The sequence below is a fragment of the Anguilla anguilla genome, chromosome 12, assembly GCF_013347855.1.
Source record: "Anguilla anguilla isolate fAngAng1 chromosome 12, fAngAng1.pri, whole genome shotgun sequence".
Taxonomy (NCBI): Eukaryota; Metazoa; Chordata; class Actinopteri; order Anguilliformes; family Anguillidae; genus Anguilla; species Anguilla anguilla.
In genome coordinates this window covers 14592129-14616013 of record NC_049212.1, presented here as the reverse complement: position 1 = coordinate 14616013, position 23885 = coordinate 14592129, and the positions used below count along the sequence as shown (strand labels likewise).

Below are 23885 nucleotides of genomic sequence, written 5' to 3'. Positions count from 1 at the left end.
TTGGCCATATTTAAATACTACCAGGTGATGGTCATGATTACGAGATCAGGTGATTTCCGTAATTAGGCGTAGGCCTACGCTTAGAACAGCGTATCTTAACCATTGGGCTATAAATACTAACATCGCATAGTTTAGCTCGCTAAAACAACCAAAAGCGTGGAGATAATCAAAGTGCGTGCTCATAGTGGTATGTGTTTCTTTTTCGTGGATTGTTTCATGTCAGTAATAATGAGCCTTCAACATAAATTGCAATGTTTAAAACAATAATGTAATGGAAACCGGTAGGCTACACCAGTAGCCTACTGTATATGGTCTCTGGCGTATCTTCACAAATTGTTACTATAAATGTGCGTAACAAAAGTGATGCAGTTCTGCAGAACTCTACTTATAAACAGTTGACATTAAAAATGTGTTATTAAGTAAAATCGCGTGCAAGACATTTACTGAATTTAATTTCAACGTTTGCGTGACGTGGCCGTGCCTATTAACGGAATGAAACATCCCCTCTCCCACGGTCCCACCCCTCCCTATCGCTTAATATGGCGGGGCTCGTGGCTGTAATAAAGGACTATGTTACAGCGTTGCATTCCAAGAGGGGGTACATTTCTAACTCCTGGCCTCGCGCCAGCCTCCAGGACAAACGATCTACACATTAAATCCTGCTGTTCTACGGCACAACACAAGTTGTCTGTGTTTTCATCGGACAACATCCAATGGAGGGGTTAACATCTGGTGAGTGAATACAGTCTGAAATGGGACTCTGCTGAGAATATGTTCATACCAGTTCTAATAAAATTGAAACCAGACTGTCATTTATTTGAGTGTTTTGCTTGGAGTGCATTATACACACATGTCTGAAATTAACTAGAAAGGGAAATGGTGCTGTTGTGCTGTTCCTTAAAGCTGTCCAAGAACTGCTTGCCTCAGTCAAAGCATGGACATACTTTAAGTGGATGAGGCTGGATTGTGTAATACCTAGCAGTAGTTTTATATAGCCAATGGACTGGGAGATTATAATACAGAGAAGGCATGGTAAATATAATATTGAAGGTGATGTTAAATTGTGCAAACATTTTGGTCTAAAAGACTTAATCTGAGGTCTTAAACTGAAGCCCTGTTGAACTGGAGATAGATCGACAGGCTGTATGTAGTTTCCAGCAACTGTAGGCAGACACGGTCAGCTCGGATAATTCACCCATTGTGTGCTGGCTGTTAATCATGGACACAGTCAGAAGCCAGTCCCTCCTCCTTCGCATGTAGGATCTTGGTAATCAGCAAACAACCCTTTAATTTCTGAGCCATCCGGAGAGGTGAAAAAAGCAAGCTGACTGTAGTTTTCCTCTTGAAGTAAACCGTTAGCATAAGAGCACGTTTCCAGTTCATTATCCAAAAGTCAAGGGAAGCAAAAGTGAATTTTTCCTTTTTTTATGCCCCACTTTATTTACTCAGTGAAGTTTACGGCATGCCCAGCAGTGTTTGTACTGTAGGTCTGTTTCACAGTGGCACCCTCCTCCATCAGTTCAGGAGGGCACAGGACCAGTGCACATTCTTTTCAGAGGTGCATGTTACAAACTGTCACTTCTCTTCTGCAGTCCACTGGCTGGGCCTCAGTCATTAGAAGAGTGAAGTTAGTGTGGAGCCGGTGTAGGCAGCCGACTAAATGAACCGGAGCAGTAAGCGATTGCCCTGCCAAATGAAACCCTCCTTCACTTGGTCATGATGACCAATTTTGCTTCGGTCTGCCAAGTGCTTCACTCCTGGCCACATTCGAAACTGGCATGTTCAGGAGTTGATTCCAGTCTATGTGGCAAATCAGCTTTCAGGACTAGTGATTTATCTGGAAGAGGCACAAGGGAAGGCAGCTCACATAAACATTTTGATTTACTATTCTCAGTTAATTCGAATTAGACCCAAAGAATCTGCAGATCTGGCTAGTGTGGGGTCACCACCTTGATGGATGACAGGTGAACAATAAAAAACAGTATAGGAAACAGAGAGTCTGGATCCGCTGCCTATATTCTGGCAGAAATTTCTTCACAATCTGTCAGTGCACCTGAATCAGCTATAGGCTGCCTGTGTTGTTTCCTAAGAGATGAGTGTCAAGACTTGGCTTTCTCCTGTGCCATGTTTTCTCCCAGACCCACACTGACACTCGCTGTCTGCTGAGGGAGAAACCCCCATTGCATTTTACAGCATCATCACAATGACAGTTCTGTCCGTCTCCACCGGGAGGCTGAGCTAGCCTACCTGTTCATTGACTGATGACACCACTTTTGTCAGGTTTCACTGGAAGATATGGAGTAGGAATCTGAGTGATAAAGTAAAGACAACACTGTAAAGCTCTTGGTCACCACACAACATTATAATTGGAGGAAGAGGACCCTACATTTACGTTTACACTACCTTATCCTTAATGACATGAGCTTATATTTGACCATAAAATAGTTTTATATTGCCAGACATTTACTGAACCTACAACTTGCTGGCTTTAAGTTACAAGCACTGTTATTAAACCATTATACCCTCCTGAGACCCAGCAAAAAAAAAAATTGACATAATTCAAGTGTTTGATGATAAACATGTTTGTGAAAGTATTTTCTAAATTATTTTATTTGTATTGCATGTTCCTTGTAGTGTAGGTTTCAGCGTAGTATAATATGTGGTTCTTGAGATGAATACAATCAGTAGTCCCCAACAAGGTACAAAGATGAATAGTCGGGTCTTGAGAGGATACTGCACTACCAGCTACTAGATAGATACTGAGATAATGCCATTTAAGTTACGCAATGACTCAGTTGGTTTTTGCTTTTGCGATTGACCTGGTTGGTCAGAGCCCACTACATCAAGTTTGAATGCCTCCTGCTTATCAAGATAGTAGTTTTTTCATGGCTACAAGATATTGAGTACATCCTTAATTTTAAATGTCTGCTGCTTGGATATTTGCAGTAATACAAATGTTGATGTATGAATGCCCCAATTTGTTAAAAATGATATTTACTGAACCTAATGCAAGTTCAGATCTTGTATTTGAACTTGCGTACTTCTACTTGTAGGTGGGTATATGCATACAGAAATATTTTAATATTTTCAATGACAGGAGAGGGGGATATAGAGGTATAGAGAACCTGAGGACTCTTCTTGTATGCTATGAACTGTGTCCTTTCACAAGCTGAATACCTGCCTGAGTGACCCATTTTGCCTCCCTAGTAATGAGCCACATGTTCACTTCAGACTTAACGTCCAGTAAATCAACTGATGGGTCAAGCGTGTCTGAACAGACAGACAGGAAACGCTTCCGAACGGTCTGAATCAGTCAAATACTTTTGTGTTTCTGCAGGATCTGTGCAGGCCAGATGTCTTCTGAAATTCCATTAAAACTCCATTCCATTACACAGCCACCTATCCAACCTCCTTTCTTTTCCTCAGATATTTGTAAATGGTTGAAAGGTACTGAGAGAATGCTACGCAGTGAACAGTATCAAAGCCCTACTTAGTACTGACCAGCTAGCTTTAAGTACTAGTGCCAGGTGAAGCTTGTCACTTTAAGCTAACAACTCAAATTTAGTGGGAAGACGTACACCTAGGTGATAGATTTTATATTATTTTAACTGGGCAACAGAATATAAAAGTACAGTAATTGTTTTTTTTTTTGTTTTGTTTTTTTGGAGGGGGGGTACTTTTCCCCTTGTCTCCCAATTTGAAATGCCCAACTATGTAGAAAATAATAAATAATTGTGTTAAAACTTTGTGCCGTATTATCCTTGAAACGCACAGCGACATTTTGCAAAAACCTCTAATTAATCAGTTCAAATCTGTGTCCAAACCGTCTTCTTACCATTTCCAAATATGAATTGGAAACCTGGCTTTTGTCCCTTAGCTTTTCTGTTCCCCATAAAACACATGCGCTCCTCCACCTTTAGGGTCATGTGACTTTGATGCATACGCATTGGCTCCCTTAGATCTCACTGTAGATGGTTTCAGCTCCATAAATCTTTTGACCTGCTTTCCACACCGAGCGTGGTGGGTATTGGCGACGATCCCGGTGTTCCTCCTTTTGAAACTCATGCTGGTCGGATATATACGCTTCCTGTGCTTGGTGACTGATGGGTTAGGGTGTGTCACACGCTGACTGAGATGGGGCTTCACTCTGATGCCCCCCCCCCCCCCTCACTGCTGGGCATGAGTGTCCTTCCTCTTATGACCTGTAGTGAGACTGTCAAACTGCCTCACTGAGGATGAGTACGGGGGGGAAGCTGAACGGCTCAGTCAGTCAGGGCACGTCCTGCCAGCTCAGACTGGGCCTGTAGCCTCTATTTTCATAGAGGAGAAGTCTATAGCTGCAATTAAGTAAGTAAACTTTATTTATATGGCACTTTTCAAGGACAAGGGCCACTAAGTGCTTCACAAAGTGCAAATAAAAACAGTAATACAGCACAAGAGGCCATGCTGTATCCTGAATACAGTCAAGGGTGTTGTTTGGCATGATGCGAAGCAGTGCCAGCAACCTTCTGTAGCCATGACTGTATTTACGAAACAGCTCGGCCTTGAGTGCCGTATTGCATTTATAAAATGGTTACAACATATAAACAATTCATTTTACGACTATTTATTTTGCAATATTATTTGCAACAGGGTTTTTTTTTAACTGTTTCCGTGTCAAACTAACAATTTTTGTACAATTCAGTTTCAGCCAATCAGCATCCTGGATCAAAAAGACCCGTTTTATAAGAACTAAATTAAATGGACTCCAGCAGGAGAAATATGGATTTGAATGAGACCAGAAATCCTCCAGAACCACTGCAGTAGTTCCAGGTGCCTACAGGCTGCTAGTTCTTCATGAGTCTCAGTGGTGCCAGTGCTCTGATATTACTGGGGAGACTGCAGGGTGTGAAGTAGTTACAGCTCACAGCTGAGTTGAGTGCATCACACATTGGCTGTAATGCTCCTTTTGAGCAGCTGACATGGTGGTCACTCGAGGGAGGCACAATTGGCAGTTTCAAACTCTAGGAAAAAAAAATTGGGGAAAAAGTTGAAACTAGGGGCTAATATATTTTTCAGCATGAATGCAATGTTGCTATTCTCTCTTATTACAGGTCAAATTTAATGCATTATATATAAAAGTTATTAGTAAAGATTATGAAATGTGATTCTGAGGATTTCTCCTGAACCTCTTGCAATTTTTTTTTCCTTTTCACATTTCTGACACAAAACTGAATGTTCAAAAGTGAAACATCTGTTTCAAGCTACAGCATACACAATTTTTTGGCTGCATTTTGGCTCATATTTGCAGAGTGGTATCTGCGGAGTTTAATGTAAGAAAAAGTACAGTGAATGATGGTAAGGCATTGCCATTTTCTCGAGGTGTTGTCTGACAGGCTGGAAGGATGACAGAGATGTCCTCCGCTCCACGTAATGCATTAAGAAAATGAGTTTCAGCGCGAGCAGCGACTTGAATTTTTACACTCTAGCATTGAGCTGACAGAGAGAGCAAGCAGTGCGGACCCATGTTATTGCCCCAGTCAACATCTTAAATCATGGCACACTAAACTGACTTTGGTTTGTAAAAAGGTATGAATTTTTATCTGTGTGGTATTAATTAAAAAAACAGCTTCCTTGAAACACATCCTGGGGCTGCTGTGGAAAGTCCCAGCAGAATCATACCCAGTGCTGCATGGACAAAGTGCTTCAGAAATAGTCAGCACTTTTTCAGCTTTGTTTTTTTGTCTGGTTTAAAAGCAGCATGTATTAAAAAGATTACCCAATGTGGATGCAAATACCCTCAATTTAAGGCTGACAGTCTGCACTTTAACCTCATGTTCATGGTTATATTTCAAATCCAATGTGCTACATGTACACCGGTACATTATAAACAATGTATTACCGTTAATAAATAGTATATTGAATTTGGACATATTTGTAATCTGTATGTCTTTATTTAGGGCCTGTGGATACCACGCCCAAATAATTCTTGTCCAGTAGTTTTGTTCTTTTAATGGCAAAGTAGAAATGCTTTAGAAATGTAACTGGAAAGAAAAAATAAAGCGGTGGAGATGGACAGGAAACATGCTGTTGACAAAGCGCGTTTCCTTGTTCCTCTTTCTCACTTCCTGTTGAAGACGTGGGATCGCTTAGCACTGTTCCGCTGGCACCACTCCTCTTCCCACAAGCCCTCCCCCCCTTCCCTGCACCCCCACCCCCATCCCCACCCCCACAATTTACTCTGGCTTCCTCGGTTGGCTGGGTTTACTCAAAATGAACTGAAAACAGACTGTGGGTTCAGCGCTTTATTTTTTTTAGCTACCCAATCAAACGTCTGGTGAGGGTTGCCCGTCGGAGGCTGTGACCGGGTCACCCAGGTTTGCTGTGTGTGTACTGTACACTCGGCGGTTGATTAAGACCCCTTGTTTGTCTGTGACTGACCAATGAGATGCCCGGCCGGGGTCCCTTCGATGCCACTGTAACAGATGAGATGTTGAATAGAATCCTCTTTCTTTGGCTGTAAGCAATGAGACACCTGATTAGATATGGTTCCAACAATTTTTCACCCAGATTGTTTTCTGATTGTAAATGCGCAAATATATTTGTAGACCGGTCCCATTGATAGTCCAGCCTAGCTGCTAACTATTACTCCTCTCTGTCCTTAATTTTTAGATGCAAAATCCTTCATTTTGAGATCCTTTTCCTTGCTCTTAAAACCAAAACAATATTTAGTGATGGTTTCTGAGATAAGAACGTTGTGATTAATTGACATAATACGACACTTGCTTTTATTCAAGTCATCATCCAAAAAAGTATGTATGGCATAGTTATAATGCTCCACCCTGCTCTGCATCTCTCATTGAATCGTCATGGCTGAACTCCTAGGCAGCTCTGTTGAAATAAAACTCTTCTTTTTGAACTGTTTTTTGCGGGTTTGGTACATTTCTCTGAAGAGCGTTCAGCCTGGAAATCCAGATGTATATTGGGCTCCAGGGAAGCAGACCCATTTTATGGGAATCCTCTTTCCTAATTAACCTTCCTTCTGAGTCATTCTGCTCCGTGGCGGCTCTCTATTTAGCCTTGGCCCATTCCTGGGAATGCCAGGAGCGTAAATCCGCCGAATGTTCGGGTATATCGAACCGTCTGAGGTAAATAACAGAGATGGAGTTTCAGCGCAGGCACACGTCCCCGTTCTAACCGACCTGAGCATCAGTAAGCACTTATGAGTGAAGCTTCGCTTAGGAGCCGGCGTGGCGCGCTGGTTAGGGAGCTGGGCTTACGAGGCCGAGGTTGTGCAGGCCGTTCCCAGGTGGAGCCCCGTCGTCGTGCCCTTGAACACGGTACTTAACCTCAATCACTGCAGTAAATACCCAGCAGTACAAATGGATTTTATGTGAAGACTGTAAGCCTTGGACTCTGGAAGTCACTTCAGCTAAATGCCGAGAACTTTTAGTGTGGATCAATAATTAGGGTCAATTTGGTAGGCTACAGCTGATCTATTGTACTTTAACAAAGTCTGTTATGATACTCTTTATACGAATGCAGTTTAATGCAATTTGATGAGATAATGATTAATGGAAACCACTTTAAAATGCTTGCAACTGGATGCAATTACCACAATAGCAGAATACAATACAATATGTCATTATGATAATTTAGTTATACATTGATCGCTCATTGTAAAACTATTTGCTGTGCACAAATATCCCCATGGTCTAATTAACTAACCGTTGGACAGTTTAATTACTGAAGAGTCTGGTGTTAAAATAATGCTATGAGGCCTTCTTGGCCATTTGTTGCTGTTGGACTTGTCTGCGCCTCTCATCTCAACATTGTGTTTCCCAGCATTCATCCAATCAAGAATGCACAAATGTAGGCCCCTCCCATTGCAATGACACCCCCTACCAAGTACTTACTCAAGTGGCCTGAATAGAGGCATGCAGTACTTTTCCTCTGAACTGCATGCTGCCAGCCACAGCCTCCTACCACCGTTCCATCCACCAGCTGAGAAGCATAAATATTTAGTAGAAGACTAAACTGATTTACACTGAACAAAGCTAATGTTGAAACTTTTGTTTTCGTCTTCTATTAAATTTGAACGCTTCTAGCGTATTTAAGGCATCTTTTGGTGTGTGAAGTCTTCTTTATTCTTTGATTTATTTATTTATGTGAACTCAGAGTGGACCGTCTCCATTTATTTATTTATTTATTTATTTATTTATTTATTTGGAGAGTGGACAGTCTCCCTTATGTATTTCTGCTCTGTGATTCAGATGGGGGAAGCAGAGGGGATCACAGTACAGAGACTGCCCTGCGGGGAAATCAGACCCCTGGCTGCACAGGGGGATTTGTGTATAGGTTGGAGTCAGCTGCATTATGGACTGCGCCCTGTGACGTCGCAGTAGCAGATGCACTGTTAAGCAGTAAAGATGACCGAGCCACCTGACACAGTTCCTCTCTGGGTGTCACTATGGCCAGGTTTGTGCTACCTTATTGGATTATTGGGCACTAGCACGGCATAAACAAATCAATCCTAACTGTAAGGTGTCTCTCAGCTCTGAGAAAGTGACTCCATTGGATTTTTATTTCAGGAATTGACTCAGTCTTCAGATCTAAATTGATACAGGTTTCCCCCTCTAACCCTGCTCTCATCCTCTAATCCCCCAGTATCTCTTACCCAGGGTAAAAAGAGGTGGGGATTATCGATCTTCTCCAAACAGTATCAGAGGCTGAAGCGTCAGCTGAGTGTAGAACAGTTTCCGTGTACCTCCGTGTGCTTCTCTGGTGAGCAATAGCATATTCAGCAGTCATCGCTTGTTAGAACAGTCGTTTTATATAATAATGGAAACATTACGCTGGACTCCCTCCGCAGCCGCCAGAGGTTTTCATTTAAAAATGTTTCCGTTGGAGCATGCTAAGTCCTCGGCACTTTCGTTTGCCAGAGACACTGTTTTCCGAAGCAGTGCACAGATGAGGGGGTGGCTCAGCATTCAGAGTTGCATCCAGCTTGGCCAGAGGTCCGTGCTGGGAGAACCAGTTGGGTTATGAGGAGCGCAGGCATGTGCTAAACAGCAGGGAAATTAATATCTGCCTTGTACACCTCGTACATTCAAAATACCGTCAGCTGAAATTCATTCTGATGCTAATCGCTAATTCTAAATAAATATGGGAGGGCTTTATCTTGTGATGCTGAAACAGTATTGCACACGAAAATACGGTTTATGGTTTTATATTGTTTTATCAATACAAGATAAAGCAATCGCATTATTGGCTTCCCAGCTTGCTGGTAACACTGACTCAGCTATATGTTAGTAGCATCTTTATATCTCTGGAAATGACCAATTCATTGTACCTCAGTGTGTAAATCAGTAGCAGTTATCAGTGGAGTGATTTGCCATTAATCTGCTTGAAAGTCTTCGTATGCTTTGTTTGCCCAGATATTTATGAGTATCCTTTTTAAGTTATTACTTGGCACTGAAAACCCCTCTGCTCTGTGTCCTTATTGACATGTTGTAGGGATTGTGTAGTACGCGAAGGTGAAATATTGATTCTTTTCAAATGATTGGCCATAACTCTCTCATACTGTGAGCCCTGGGTAGTAATTAACTGCCAGGCCCGTGAAGGAACTCCTGTTTCGCTTGATCACCAGAAATGAAGAAAGGATGCGTACTCATGCAGGAGTTGTACATCACACAGAATAAGTGGATTTAGTTTTAAAGGGGAAAAACGTGCATTTGTGGCATCCTCTTAAATACACTTTCGGTGGGCCTTATGGACTATTTTCAAGCAGAAATTTATATAATTAAAAGAACATCACATGTTTATCAGTGTTTTTGAGTTTCAAAATTCAGCTGTGAGTCAAGAGTTCTTCATGTGTTAAGAGGCTGTGAGTCCAACGTGAAATGGCACTTCAGGAAAATGTGGAGATTCCCCTCTCTGATGATGTCGGCCATCCCTGATGCCTCCAGCCCTGAGCCAGCAATAAACTGCCTATTGTCAAAGCTGAAGCTGGCTGCCACCATCATTTCTTTTTTCTTTTTTTTTCTTGCTATTTTACTAAATAGCAAAGTAACACTAATGTATGACTACTAATTTCAATCCATAACTGTTTTGGTAGGACACCCAAAAGTTGTTTGTTCCATCCTTTGTATTTGCAGTGTTTATTGTGCTGGAGCAGATTACAATTTCTCATCACATAGAGAGTCTGTTGTTTCAAGGTAATGCAGGCAATTTTGAAGACTAAATAAAAAATGGTGAGAAATACACTGATTATGTTTGGAGTTTCCTGCTGAACTATTTTAAATGCCTAAATATGTTGGGAAGCAGTAGGCCTTCATATTGTTAATTTAGGCTAGGTTGGTTTGTAATCTTGTTCCCAAGGTGTTGCGAGAGAAACTTGCATATTTTACATATTTTCACAAATAAGCTTATTGTTGCACCAAGTAATGTCATTGTACTCTCACAATATACCCAGCATTCTGGCTGACTGCAATTCTGTTATTGATAGGTCTACTGATACCATGTATAGCCATTGAAGGAAAAGGGGTTTCATGTCTTTCTCAAAGAAAAGTGAGTCTCACTGAGAATTCTATTAAAACATTATTCTCAAAAAATTGACATCACAATGAAATTGCATCAGTCCAAAATGTACTGATGTTGGGGTTGATTAAATTGCTTTGAATTAGTACAACTGGTTTTTGACGGATTCCGATAAAATAATTGGATGATGCGCGTCTCAATTCATTGTGCAAGACAATGTGTATGTATTATTTTACAGTTGAGTTTACTCTGAATGCTTTGGTGTGTGTGAAAGTAAGCCTGTGTATCCCTTATTATTTATTTGATTTTATTATTTTTTGAAGGAGGGGCCAAATTAATCGTAGTCTGTGAACACATTGTAAACCTGCATGCCATGCCAGTAGTTTCTCGGGCCCGACTAGCGTCGGATCGAATGACCGTTTGATGTTGATAGCAGGCTTAGAGGCAGGATTTTCGCGTTAACGTAGGCTATAACTTCCCTCCTGAAGTCCTAAAAGGATGACGTTTGGCTTTGATCTGACGCGCTGTTTTGCTCCCAGACTTCGTTCCACTCTGACTGCACATCCACCACGGCAGCGCTCAGCCAACAGAGCTAAGGGGCTGTCGGCTACTCTACTACCAGAAGTTTGGAGAAATTAAAACTACACTTAAGCTTTGTTTGTGCTAAGTTTTTACCCGTTACTTGTAATACCGCTAATCGATTCGGTGCCCTTCGTTGTTGAAAATATGAAGAAATGGATTTTATGAAACTGATTGGAAGTCTACTCACTCTTTTCTGCTTCCAAGGCTTCGCAGCCAAACTGTTCAGTGGTAAGTTGGCTACCGAGGAACAAACGCATATTTCATGGTCTCTATTATTATTGGGTGTTATTAAATATTAGATATGTTCCATTAAATCAAAGTTGTCTACTTACGCTTTTGAAATGTCGATTTGTTTGCTGCTAGCCTTAGCTTTCTATGACGTCTTTTAATATTAGAAAGGAATGGAAGTGTGGAATTAATGTAGCTTTTATGTCAACGATAGCAAATTGATCGATATTAAAATTCCAAACAGCATTTCACTTCTCAGAAGTCGGTGGTCCACGAAGAAAGCTGTGGGCTTTTATTGGCACACATCCTGTTGTGGATTCGTTCCTTTGACTTGTAGAAACGGATCTTTTGTTGCACAGCTTATTGTGGAACAGGCATCAAATTGTATAGTGGGTCAATGCGAGGATTTGCGTGAGAGGACATTTCAGTTTGGTTCCCTTTCACCGATATTAGATTAGCTCATTTTAATTGCATAGAAGCAGTTTTCGGTGTATTTTCACATTGTAAATAACACGTGTCTTTTCAACCAACCCTCGCTGTCATAAAGTGGACTTCTATGCGCCTAGAGGTATGTAGTGCGGTGCTGTATCATAATTTGAATGCACACTACTAGCACGGAATGAGGATCACTGCCTGTAGCTATAGATTTTAAAAAGATGGAAACAGTTCTTCACAACTTCACAACTGAAAATGCGCCTAATTAAATGTAGGCTACAGTACATTATGTAGTGAATGTAAAATCAGACGAGTGGAATTGGTGGTTATTGTAAATAAAGTCTGTTTAACCTGCTGCAATTTAAAGTTATGAAATGTTACGATTTTACTGTACATAGTATCTCATACGATCTACTTCCATAGAAAATGTTGTATTTCCATATATTTTCAGAAGAACTGTAGCCTATATATATTTTTAAATGCATTCAGTTGCGCAACATTATGTCTTGTGTCAACAAATTATTACTTAAGATGTTCATATAGTAACATACAGTTGTGCGCCAGCAGTGTTACGAGTTGCGCGTTGCGTGCGCCGTTTTTGGGATCCACAGCCCGTTTCCTGACTCTTTCCTCCGCGAAGGTCAGCAGATTTGCCTGCGCGGCACGGAGCGGCCGTGCTACAAGATAGCATACTTCCCGGATGGTAATCACAAGGTGAACTTCGAGGAAGCGCGGCGGGTCTGCCACAGCGACGGCGGCGAGCTCCTGAGCATCGAGACGGAGAACGAGCAGCGACTGATCGAGCGGTTCGTGCAGGAACTGCGGGCTGCGGACGGAGACTTCTGGATCGGGCTGCGCAGGAGCCAGGGCCATCATGAAAGCAACAACGACTGTCCTGCACAGTATCACTGGCTTGACGGCAGCCAGGCCACGTTCAGGTATTACGCACGACTGGCGTTCATATGTAGATAATATGCAGGAATGAGTGCGTCTTAAATGTGCCCTCTGCTCTGTGCTGTGTGTGTCATGTGATGGTCACGTTCACTGCAATGTGCGCATGTGTTGGATGTGGACCCCAGGAACTGGCATTGGGATGAGCCGTCTTGCGGGTACGAGGTGTGTGTGGTGATGTACCACCAGCCGTCAGCATCCCCGGGCATGGCCGGTCTCTACATGTTCCGGTGGAACGATGACAACTGTGACACCAAAAACAACTTCATCTGCAAGTACGCACGAGGTGAGCCCATTTCTGAGCTGCAATCTATTGAGTGTGTCCATCGCCATAATGCTACTCTCCCCAGCATCCACACAGCAAAGTATTACAGCCTTCATATGATGATGCAAGAATGCATTATTGAGGACCGTTGGGTCCTCAATAATGCATTCTTTTTAAAATGCTGGTTCTTGCTGTAAGTGCCTCGCTTCGTGGTGGGTGCATTTCAAATCCAGACTGTTCCAGTGCTGACATTGGCAAGCCAGTCCTCCACTGCCCAGTCGTGACCTCTCAGCCAATGAGGTGTGCGAAGAGAAAAAGGAATTTAACTTTGTTATAAGTCTTGCTGCAGTATGTGCAATATCAGTGATTTAACTTGTCTTCATTCTTAAAGGTGGTGATGACTGGTCAGGTGATAGTTACTGTTTTTTTATTTTGTCTGGCTCTAAGCAATGTCTAACCCCTTCCTGCCATGTAGAAGAATGTCCCGCTTGTGTTTTAGACTTGAAATGAGCCTTTTTGCAGGGTTCTCTTTTGTATCAGGACTAAACTGCCCTGTACTGTATGTATGGATTGCTTTAAGAAGATGAAAATTGGGTGCCAACCATCCTGCAAATCGGAATCGTCCCTTATTTGGACAATAGAATAGGCGTTGCGCATTGAACTCATGGCTACGGGACGCATTTTTATCCGTTGTTTTGAAGACAATTCAATAGTCAGCTAGCTAGTTAGCTGGGACAATACGCGTGCTGTAAAACCATTCTGACCTAAAACCACAAATTTTAATATAGGCTAGATAACAAGTGAAGCCGAAACTATTGTAGCGAGACAAAGCTCCATCAGCAAGCTGTTCAGAGTCTGTTCAAAACTCAATGAAACTTCATTGAGAAACAAAACCAGAAGTAAAACAATCATCAGATTCACACTTCGCCATAGCGAACAGCAGAGAAGCCCCCCTGTACAGCACCGCTGGTTCGCTCAGGGTAACACATATAAAACTAAACTAAAAGCAACCAACACAATTCAGCTAGCACAAAAACACATATTTACACACGATAAATTCACTTTTTACACGTATTTACAATTTACAGTCCCACACGAACTATTTACAAAAGTCAGCGCGCCGTGCATTCTGGGAGATGCCGGCGCAGCCTGCTGGAACAGCCTCTGGACGTCACACTATCATAAAGCTAGCTGGCATTCAAAACCCATTTCAGAGGGTTTTCCAATAATAATGGGACAGCCCATTGTGGTTTAATGGTAAATGGACTGCATTAATATAGCGCTTTTATCCAAAGAGCTTTACAATTGATGCCTCTCATTCACACACACACTCACACGCCAACGGTGAAAGGCTGCCATGCAAGGTACCAATCAGCTTGTTGTGAGCAATTAGGGGTTAGGTGTCTTGCTCAGGTACACTTCAACACGCCCAGGGCGGGGGATCAAACCGGCAACCCTCTGACTGCCAGACAACTGCTCTTACCTCCTGAGCTATGTCGCCCTGTAAGTTTATTCCTTTCATGTACGACGGGGGTGGTGATGCGGCCGAGGCAAAGCTGAGGGTCGCTTAACCAGCCCCGAAGTGGGCTACATTATCTTCCCAATAACAGGACAGCCTGGAGGGGTTTATTCCACTTATACAACGGGTTACCAACAATGACTATATGGTTCTACTTTTATATTTATTGATTTTTATCGATTTAATCAGCTGAAAGTGAAATATTCTTCTGCGGGCATTTGGGCATATTGTTTCACTGTTGTCAAGCAGAACTCTGGTTGGTAGTTCTTTTTGCACCGTAGTTAAGCTAAAACCTCTGGTCATTAATTCTATGAAAACAATGATTCTATCAAGAAAAATTGTTTTATACCATACAATTCTCGTTTTATACCATACAATTAGTTTATACCATGTATACCATACATTTTTTGTCATTACATTATTTAATAAAACTGCATGAAACCATATGTCAATCAAATTCGTCTCCCTAGCACTGTCTTGCTTTTTAAATGGTGTGGTCGCGCAGTGTAGACATAACGTCTTTCTAAGACCCTCTGAAACGGGTTTTTAATGCCAGCTAGCTTTATGATAGGTTCGCCGTCACGAGGCAACTGCTATGTGCCGGAGTTCTAGATACTCTCTCTCTCTGCCCGTGTAACGTTAGACAGAGGCTATGAGAACTCGACATGGAACTGACTTTTTTTTCCCCCGAATCCAAATAATAACGAGCAACTTCGGGTATAAGAAATATCCGTTTCCATCGCATTATTTGTGCTTTCCCGAATACAGTATTCGGATTTGGATACATCCCTAATCCCTATGCAGTAGTTTCATCAAGTCAATAGACATTTTCACCCCACATTAAGCACTGATATGTACAGCACAAGTTAATGCAGTATATTGTATTCTCATTTCAGAAAAGCTCCCTGTTTCCACCACAGCAGCCAATGGGACACACACAGGTAAGTGCACACCTCTGACAACGTTAAGTAGAACTTTGGCAAGTTAATTTCCTAAAACAACCTAACGGCAGGTGTACATTATACTTATATGTTTAGTGTATAGTAACTGATGAGATCAGTGCTATTTTTATTACTCATTCATACAAAGTTCAGTAGTCTGTGATCCTATTGATCAATTGATTTGTTCAATTCATAGTGACAAATTAATATTGATTCACTCAGAAATTGAGTTCGCAGATGCATTGCATTATAACATTTTTAGCCAAGGCTAGTTTCCAACACCTGCCTCTTTAAGCACTCCATTTACCATTACCATTTACTTTATAAATAAAAGAAAGAAAGGAAGAAGCGGGGACTGTAAAATAATTAAGTGATGATTGATTGTCTATATTTATTTATTCAAATAGTTTTAGGTAAATTTTCAGTTGATTGTAAGTTTTGTATTTTGTCACTCTCCTGTTCATATGAATCTCTGTAATCTGAAATCCAGATGGGTTCAATTACCCCAGTTCATAGACATGAATTAGGCCCCCTAGTGGCCTAGAGGGTGTAATCAAAATAAACAGATCTTTCCGGTCTCTGAGGGCCTCTGTGTGAATGAGACGCGTGTTGTCAGTAATGTGTGTGGAATGTGTCATCTGCCCACCTAATCGAGTTTGAGAATTGACCCAGAAATGGCGAGCATTGTTGGGCTGAATGGCCTGTTCTCGTCATTATGCTATGTTATGTTTTGCTATGTTATGTTTACTCAATCTCTTTTCAGTTTTAATGTCCCTTTAGAGCAAAGTCCCTCATGCTCACACTGCAGGCACAGAGGGAGCAGTGCACTGACATGGCTGTTTTAACTGTAATGGTGAATGGTAGGAAATCATAGGAGAAAAGACTGGAGACAGTTATGTAAGAGTGTAGGCCTTCGTCATCTTTTTCCTTCTTTGTTTTTACTTTGGAGAGCCTTCACACCAAAAGGCTAAGCTAAGTCCAAATAAAAGTTTCTAGGGGAGGGCAGGAAATCACTCACAAATAGGCTGCTTACTTTCCTGGCCCTGTAACAGTATGAGCTGTATCAGTATGAGCCTGTCGGTATGGGCTTTCTTATCTCCCCCTCCAACCCTGGAGTTTAGATGCACTTTCCTGTGAATTACAGGGAACTATAGATTGTTCCACTGCGTCTTTAAATTAGGCTCTTTTGCGTCCACAGGGTCGCCTCCCTTTAGCTCAGTTAAATCACTCCATTCACTCACATGCACCCGCTTCACTATGCACTAGGCAAATAAACTGAATTCTCAGGGAGTGACTGACAGCTTTCGTGAACCCCCATAATGCATGGGGCTAGAATGAGCTTTCAGTCCCTGACTTGTATAAGCCAATCAAAATGTATTTGCTCCTCACAGCTAAATGCAGGAATTGATTCAAATCAGTGAGGTACTGAGTGCATATATTGGCTCCACCCAGTTTTGGTTTCATGAAGCCTCACTTTCCGATCTCCGAATCTCTCTCAATGTCACCAGGTCACTCTATGTGAATAAAATGTTCAACCTGAGAACTGAAGTAGTTGTGTCCATGGATTTAAACATGCCCATAAGGTTCAATAAGGTTTTTAATTTCAATTAATTTCCTGAATGAGCTGAAGTGAAATTGAATTGACCTTAACCGTGAAGCGTAAAATGAAAGGAATAATATCATTTTTCTTTCTAGATGCTCCGAATATATCTTTGAGGCCAAACTTTCCGCCGGACACACTGGAGGACGAGAAGAAAGTAGTGGTGTCTGAATCCGCAAGTGAGATGAAGTCTCTCCTTATCTTTGATTTAAAAATCAGAAGAAGAGTGAAGGTCACCTAGACAAAGGCAAACACTACCAAGGTTGATGACATTGCAAACGATTTTACCATTACAGCTCAGTAACCAAATGAAGGGCATTTTCTCCCTCATGGATGGTTTGCTTTATTTAATATGATTGGTTTTCTGTGAAATCTTGCTGAAGTGGAGATGTGAAAGGGTGGAATACATTACTTACTCTGCACAAGCCTGAGCAGGAGCACATAGGAGTAGATCCCCCATTCCTGCCATCGCTTCATCCGTCGGGAGTCCGAGGAGTTCTACAGCTTCTAGTCTCCTCTGTGTCTGTGTGTTTCATATAACGCGTGCGTGTGTGTGCGCTTCAGAGAACACTTCTGTGTCTGTGTGTGTTTCATATAATGTGTGTGTGTGTCTGTCTGTGTGTGTGTGTGTACGTATGCATTTCAGATAACGCCCTGAACATCACCTACATAGTTCTTCCTACAATTCCCCTTGCGGTGTTGCTGTTGGTGACCTCAGCGGTGCTCTGCTTTAAACTCATCGCTCGAAGGTAAACACCCTGATCTACAGGTGACAGTACTGAGGCTGCGTGTTTGTGTGTATGTGTGTGTTCACGCACGTGTGTGCGTGTGTGTGCATGTGTTCACTCACGCCTGTGTGTGTGTGTGTGTGTGTGTGTGCGTGCGCTCGTGTGTGTGTGTGTGTGTGTGTGTGCGCTCGTGTGTGTGTGTGTGTGTGCGTGCGCTCGTGTGTGTGTGTGTGTGCACGCTCGTGTGTGTGTGTGTGCGTGCGCTCGTGTGTGTGTGTGTGCACGCCCCTGTGTGTGTGTGTGTGTGTTTGCAGGAGAAAGGAGCAAGCGAGCGCCTGCCCTAAGGACACACGGTTCTGTGTGCCGGAGGGGGGGTGCAGCAGCCCCCCCAGCCAGGACGTGTACCAGGTGATCGGCCGGCAGCACCACACAGACCTGGCCGGCACGCGCCCCGACGCCAGGAGCACTTCGTTCCGCCGCCCCTCCCCCGACGCGCTCTCCCACGACTACGACAACCCCGTGAGCCAGCGCTCCGAGAGCGGCTTCGTCACCAACGACATCTACGAGCCCTGCCAGGGGCGGGGCAGGCCCTACCGCGAGGCGGGGTGGGTGGAGAACGAGATTTATGGCTACTGAGCCCCCGCAGAATTCTCCACCCCTTTTCTTCGTCCCCCCTTCTCTCTACTACTGCTCTCACTTTGCTCTGAGCACCCCATCCCCGCCTGCTGAGCAGGTGAGAGGGGTCCTGCCAGGTCTCCCCTGTGTCCAGGTACCCGCTGGTCTTGGGTAGACTGCAGTGGAGCCAACCGGTCTCCCCGCCTGTGGATTCCTGAAACAAAAAACAAAGATCTAGGAATGTGAAAGTCTGAGTGAATGCTCTAAAATGAATTTTCTTCTCCCTGAAAAGTGAATCTGCAACGTGTATAATGCTAAAGCCCTCCTTCCAAACCCCCCTCTCCGGACCCTTGTTAACCCTGGAAGATAAAAATGGGGCCGTTGTTCTGGCTCATCAGGGTTAACAGAGACATGCCGCGGAGGACATTCCAAAGGCACAGCTGTTCATTCAAACCCCCCGCTGCTGAAGTGCATCGCTGTCTCTTTCTATTTTTCCACGTCCACGTGAGACTCTTCTTCCTGTTCCTGAAACAATAACAGCAGTGACCGCAGCTGAGACGACAGGAAGGACAAAGCCAGACTTTTCAGTAAAGGAAGTGCGCTTCCTCTCAGGATGAGCCCCGGTTCGGGCGGAAAGGGGGCAGTTTTTGGGGCTTTGCGTTTCCGGGATTTTGCACGGACCTTCGGTGGCGCGTTTCATTGCGTCTGCGCAGCTGCAGCGAGACTGCGGCCCAGGTGGTTTGGTCTTTGTCTCTCATAAAGGGAGCCCAACAGGCCTGTTCAGGAACAGCCATACTCAGAGGCCTCCTAAGACTGAGACTGGAATGTGTTTGCTATTATGAAACATGCTGTAAATAAACCTGATAAACAATGTATGTATTCAGTGCATTTTTCAGCTGGCAGAAATGTAAGGTATGGCAATGGTCTGGCATAAACAATATACTGTATATTATTGACAATAAATATAGTTTACCTTGTAGTAGGAAAGTTAAATGGCTGCAGTCAGTGGTGCACAGTCTGCTTACACAGTGGTAAATGAATGGCCAACTGAAATTCAAAAGATGTGATATCCAGTAGTCCTTAGCTGTTTCTCTCGAGTTATTACTGCTCCCATTGGCTGAAACCTCATCCCATCTTTTTCAGTTGGTTTAAAACCACTCTTTTCCTGTTTATTGTATTTTCCTTTCCTGTCCGAGCACTGCAACCGCCTCCATGTTTCAGGAGAGAGAAAAGACCTTCTGTCCCCCCCTAGTGTGTTGCCAACTGTTGCTTATTTTAACACTGCCGTCCAACAGTCATGTATGTAAGAATTTCACTGGAGGGACTGGACTTCACATTCAGCTAGTGCAGGTAGACTGCAGGTGCCTGACCAGCCAGAGGAGTCGCTCTCGTGCAGTGACACAGGCCAAATACAGGGCTTGCAGGTGCAGTCTTCACTGGCGCGGTCAGGATTAGGCCAGATCCACGGGGTGTCCTGCTGCAACAGGGTCTACTAGGATGAGCCATTCAGGTCATAAATTCCCAGGCATGAAAAGGGCTCAAAACTTCATTTTTAAATGTCTGCAAAGCACCCATTCATTTTTCTATAAGGCGACTAACTTAATAGTCTATCAGTAAGGTTCCATGAAGCACCTTTGTATTTGCTGAACAGGTTGGTTTCAGCATGTCAGATCTTGTGGCTGTGGTTGGTGTTAGTCTCCAAAACCTTGGTTGATCTAGCATCAGAGGGATAATCATCCAAATCAATCAAGTCTGTGGCCAGTTAGTTAGTACTTGTTGAGGCTACACGAGGATTTTTTCCCAGGGAGTCCACAAGATTCTGAACTGAAGTGTTTTGAACCTGTTAATCCAGTAACACTGAAAATAAACACATTGACAGCTGATCCGTAGAAAATCCCATGCCGAGTTAACATTCACACTCTTCAAAGCTGCGACCATGCAATCTCATTATGTCGGACATGAGGCAGCACCATCTTCTTTTGACTGTATTTGCATCTGTTACAAGGACGTTCGGTCGGCGGATTTTACAATGAACATTTGAGATGGGACTCAATCTTGAGCAACCCAAGAGGGGTGTTATATTAACAAAAGTGCCCCCAACTATTATGCAAACATTTACATATATATACAAAACAAAATAATCAGCACATCAGTCATACTCATTCAATTACATACTCAAAAATGACCTCCTTATATACACTGCATTATCTATATACAGACTATACCATTTCCATACAATATTCAATTATCTCAGAAGAAATAGCAGTATATATTTTTACATATAGAAATCATTATAGATATATTATCCGTTGCTACTTTTTATTTAATAATAACATATCTAATTGGGTATGAGAAAATATTACGAATTCACTGTGATCTCCCCCCCCCCCCCCCTAAAATAGCCAATTCTTGTTGTCCGGTGCTTCCAATAAAATTGCACAGAATCGTGACGTTAGGGTTACGTCATTCCAGTTTGAAAATGGAACAAACGGAATAAGCCACGGTTAGTAGCAACTCCTAACGTTGCATTTATTGAACATGGTATGGTAAACTAATTAAATCAATTTAATGTTTAAAACCAGATACTTAAGTGATTTGCAGTATATTATGGTGGTGAACAGATGTACAGTAGCCCAGCGAATGTGTTTGAGTTTGCAAACCGGCAAACATAAATGGTGCGCACTAAAATTTACGAAAGCGGCGTACTTACGCCAAACAACCGCTATCAACGCGAACGTTTAAAAAATAATGTCCTAGCAGGAACGGAGGGTTCGCTCCGTTACAGCGTCATTGTAAAAGAAAAAGAAATAAAGAACATTTTTTAAACCTAGTACATGTATGCACATGCTCATGCATGTGCGTATGCATGCTTGTGTACACATACATATGTTCACATTCCTGCGTGCACACACTGGTACGCATATACGTATGAATAAAAAATGCATCATGCACACACTTGTGCATACAGTGCATACATATATGCAGACATGCACACAAACCTATTAGCAGGAGTAGCAGTGTCAGCAGTGGACAGGTCACAGTTTGTTTGCTGAGGAGAAGGAGGAATCACACCTGCAAGAAATTGACCAATAACTGTGGAGACACCAGGAGGCCGTAGCCCCACCCAACTCCCCATGTCAGGCTCTCACTGCTGGGATGAAACTCAGCTTGACATTAGTCACGCTTGTACCTTGTGAATGCCCTGCCTTTCCACATTGACCTGTGTGTTTACAGTCAGAAATGGTAGCCTATTTGGTTACTCGTTGTTCCATTTTTATTTTATTTGTGTAACTCCACAATAGAGGTACTAAGTGCAGTAATTGTACAAGTTCTTGATTATTTCTGTTTGAATGAGACTGTTTACACAGTACCATTGGTAAAAATCCTTGTGTCTGCAAGAACAGATAAGTTAACCTTCTCCTGGTTTGCTTTTTTTGTTCATTTGTCTTTTGTATGCCGTGTTCAGTATACGCAGCAGGGGGCAGTATAGTACTGCTGAAAAGGAGTGGCACAGAATTGACTGCCCTGGGTTGTTCAGAGGAAGTATTCCCACAGTGAACACAGAGCAGGAAATGGGGAGAAGAGAAGAATGGGGGAATATAGAGAGGAGTTCACTTTATACTGACAACTGTCCTGATCCTCTTTTAATATGCTTCTTTCGCGACTGACAAAATGGATACCTGATTAATTAAGACTTAACATCTAATAAAGTAATGGTTATGTGTATAAAGTAAACCCATTCAATTACTCAGAGAAATAAAGGGATCAACTGCCAGTGGGTGAGGCTTACTGAAACTGTCACACTTGCTAATCCTGCAAAACCATCAAAAACACGTCAGGGATAAGTATGAAATACGTCAGCTGACACCTTGGCAGTGCACCAGACACTGCTGCACAGTCTTTGTGGGATCATACCCCTTTTAAAAATTATTCATTTTTCTCCCTTTTGGATTAAAAGAAAAACTGTTGTTCTGTTGATATCCAAACAAGGTAGACTTAAATGTGCAACAGCTGGTACGAATATTCTTTCCCTGCTTCACTAGTTGGCATCATGCATACCTTTTCTGTTCTGACTGTTAAAAAGTGAAAGGAACGGGGAAATGGAGGCAGCCAATCCAAAAAGCATGTTTGTTACAACACAGCATTCCACCCTTGAGATTCTGTTCAGATAATACGTTTAACCAGGCTGCAGCCTACTGTGACTGGTACATGACATTTCACAGCCTCCCTGTAATCTTCTCGAAATGTTACTGCATTGCCGAAGCATTACTGCAGAGCCACAAGTACCCCATCTAGTATTCTCTAGGGATACGAATCAGATATATTTATGGGCATGTAGTGCCCTACAGTACTATAATAACATAGTAATTACTATCATAATTCTCCACGTTGCCAATTACCAAAAATGATGTGCTGGAATAGATTTGAGTAGGCCCTACTTCTAAAATACTACTGTGCAGTACCTGTGGTTGTAATGCACTCAGGTGGAAGATTTTTTGCCCAGAATGCAATGGTTTAGAATGTGACAAATTTATTGCATTGGGTGACTGGCATATGGCAAACAACCAAGACTGAAGTGCAGCACTGTACTTTTGTTTTTGGCCACAATGCAAAACATATCTAAATGGGTAAAATCGTTTTGCAGACACTATTGAACAGTACACAATGACAAACAATGAAGGAGATTAGGAGTAAAATTTTAAAAAAATTACACGAGCAATCAATGAGATTAAATAGTTACAAACAAGCAAATGAACAATGTGCAAGTGGAGGAGAAAAACATGGGCGTTGTACAATGCCTATCTATTTCATCAATGGAATTTGTGAAGAATGCCTATAGGGAACAAGGTAAATGTGACAAGTAATTTGAACTGTTTTCCAAAAAGGTTTAAGGTATGCATGTCCTAATCAGAGACTGTAAAAAGGTCCTAATGCATTTCAATTTTTTTTTTCTTGCAGGCAGAATTGTGCACAAGAATTAAGAAAAAACATGAATGCATAGATTTAGTTGTCATACTTACGAAAATCTTAATTGAAATACATGAGTCTGCATGTTGGGAAACGGTCATCATTAGCTCGTACTCTATAGAATATATAGGCTTATCAGACATTTTGATAAATTCAGTAGCGAACAACTTGTTTATGTGCGCAGTGCCGAAGTAGGCCTACTTCTAAACGAGCTCCAGAGGCGTAGTCTGAAAGGTATTAAAAGACGCTTATCTACAAAGTCAACCAATTAGACGGCTTAAAATACATGTTTCATTTTCTTGCCCTCCTCCGCTTTCAAACTGCAATTTAAGTCTCTGAAAACAAAAGCTCCCGTCTGCAAAACTTCACAGCTTGCTATCAGCTCTGTACCGGACGAACAGACCCATAGTTTTCAGAATAGCAAAGCTGCCGTTGACGTAAGAGGTGGGTCTCGTTGTCTTGGCGACGAATTGGCAATGAAGTGTGGAACGGCTTCAAAGGCCCGCCCCCTGTACAAATACCCCCATCGGCTCTG

The 23885-nt window shown here is 42.5% G+C and overlaps 1 protein-coding gene across 2 annotated transcripts; it reads left to right on the top strand.

Annotated features, from left to right (window-relative positions):
* Positions 1-160: 160 nt before the first annotated feature.
* On the top strand, positions 161-19257 carry laynb (layilin b). Of its 2 annotated transcripts, none has more exons than XM_035383685.1 (7): positions 161-732; positions 12404-12701; positions 12843-13000; positions 15395-15439; positions 17135-17218; positions 17686-17788; positions 18082-19257. In XM_035383685.1, the coding sequence occupies exons 1-7, from the start codon at positions 714-716 to the stop codon at positions 18401-18403; spliced, it is 1029 nt and encodes a 342-aa protein (XP_035239576.1). In that variant the 5' UTR covers positions 161-713; the 3' UTR covers positions 18404-19257. The 2 variants fall into 2 exon arrangements, with proteins under 2 accessions (XP_035239576.1, XP_035239575.1); XM_035383684.1 differs by lacking the exon at positions 161-732 and adding an exon at positions 10857-11328.
* Positions 19258-23885: the final 4628 nt, after the last annotated feature.

Coding starts and splice junctions, on each gene's coding strand:
- laynb (XM_035383684.1), top strand. CDS start 11,253: ATGGATTTTATGAAACTGATTGGAAGTCTACTCACTCTTTTCTGCTTC. Junction 13,001..15,394: donor CATCTGCAAGTACGCACGAG/GTGAGCCCATTT, acceptor TTCTCATTTCAG/AAAAGCTCCCTGTTTCCACC. Junction 17,789..18,081: donor TTTAAACTCATCGCTCGAAG/GTAAACACCCTG, acceptor GTGTGTTTGCAG/GAGAAAGGAGCAAGCGAGCG.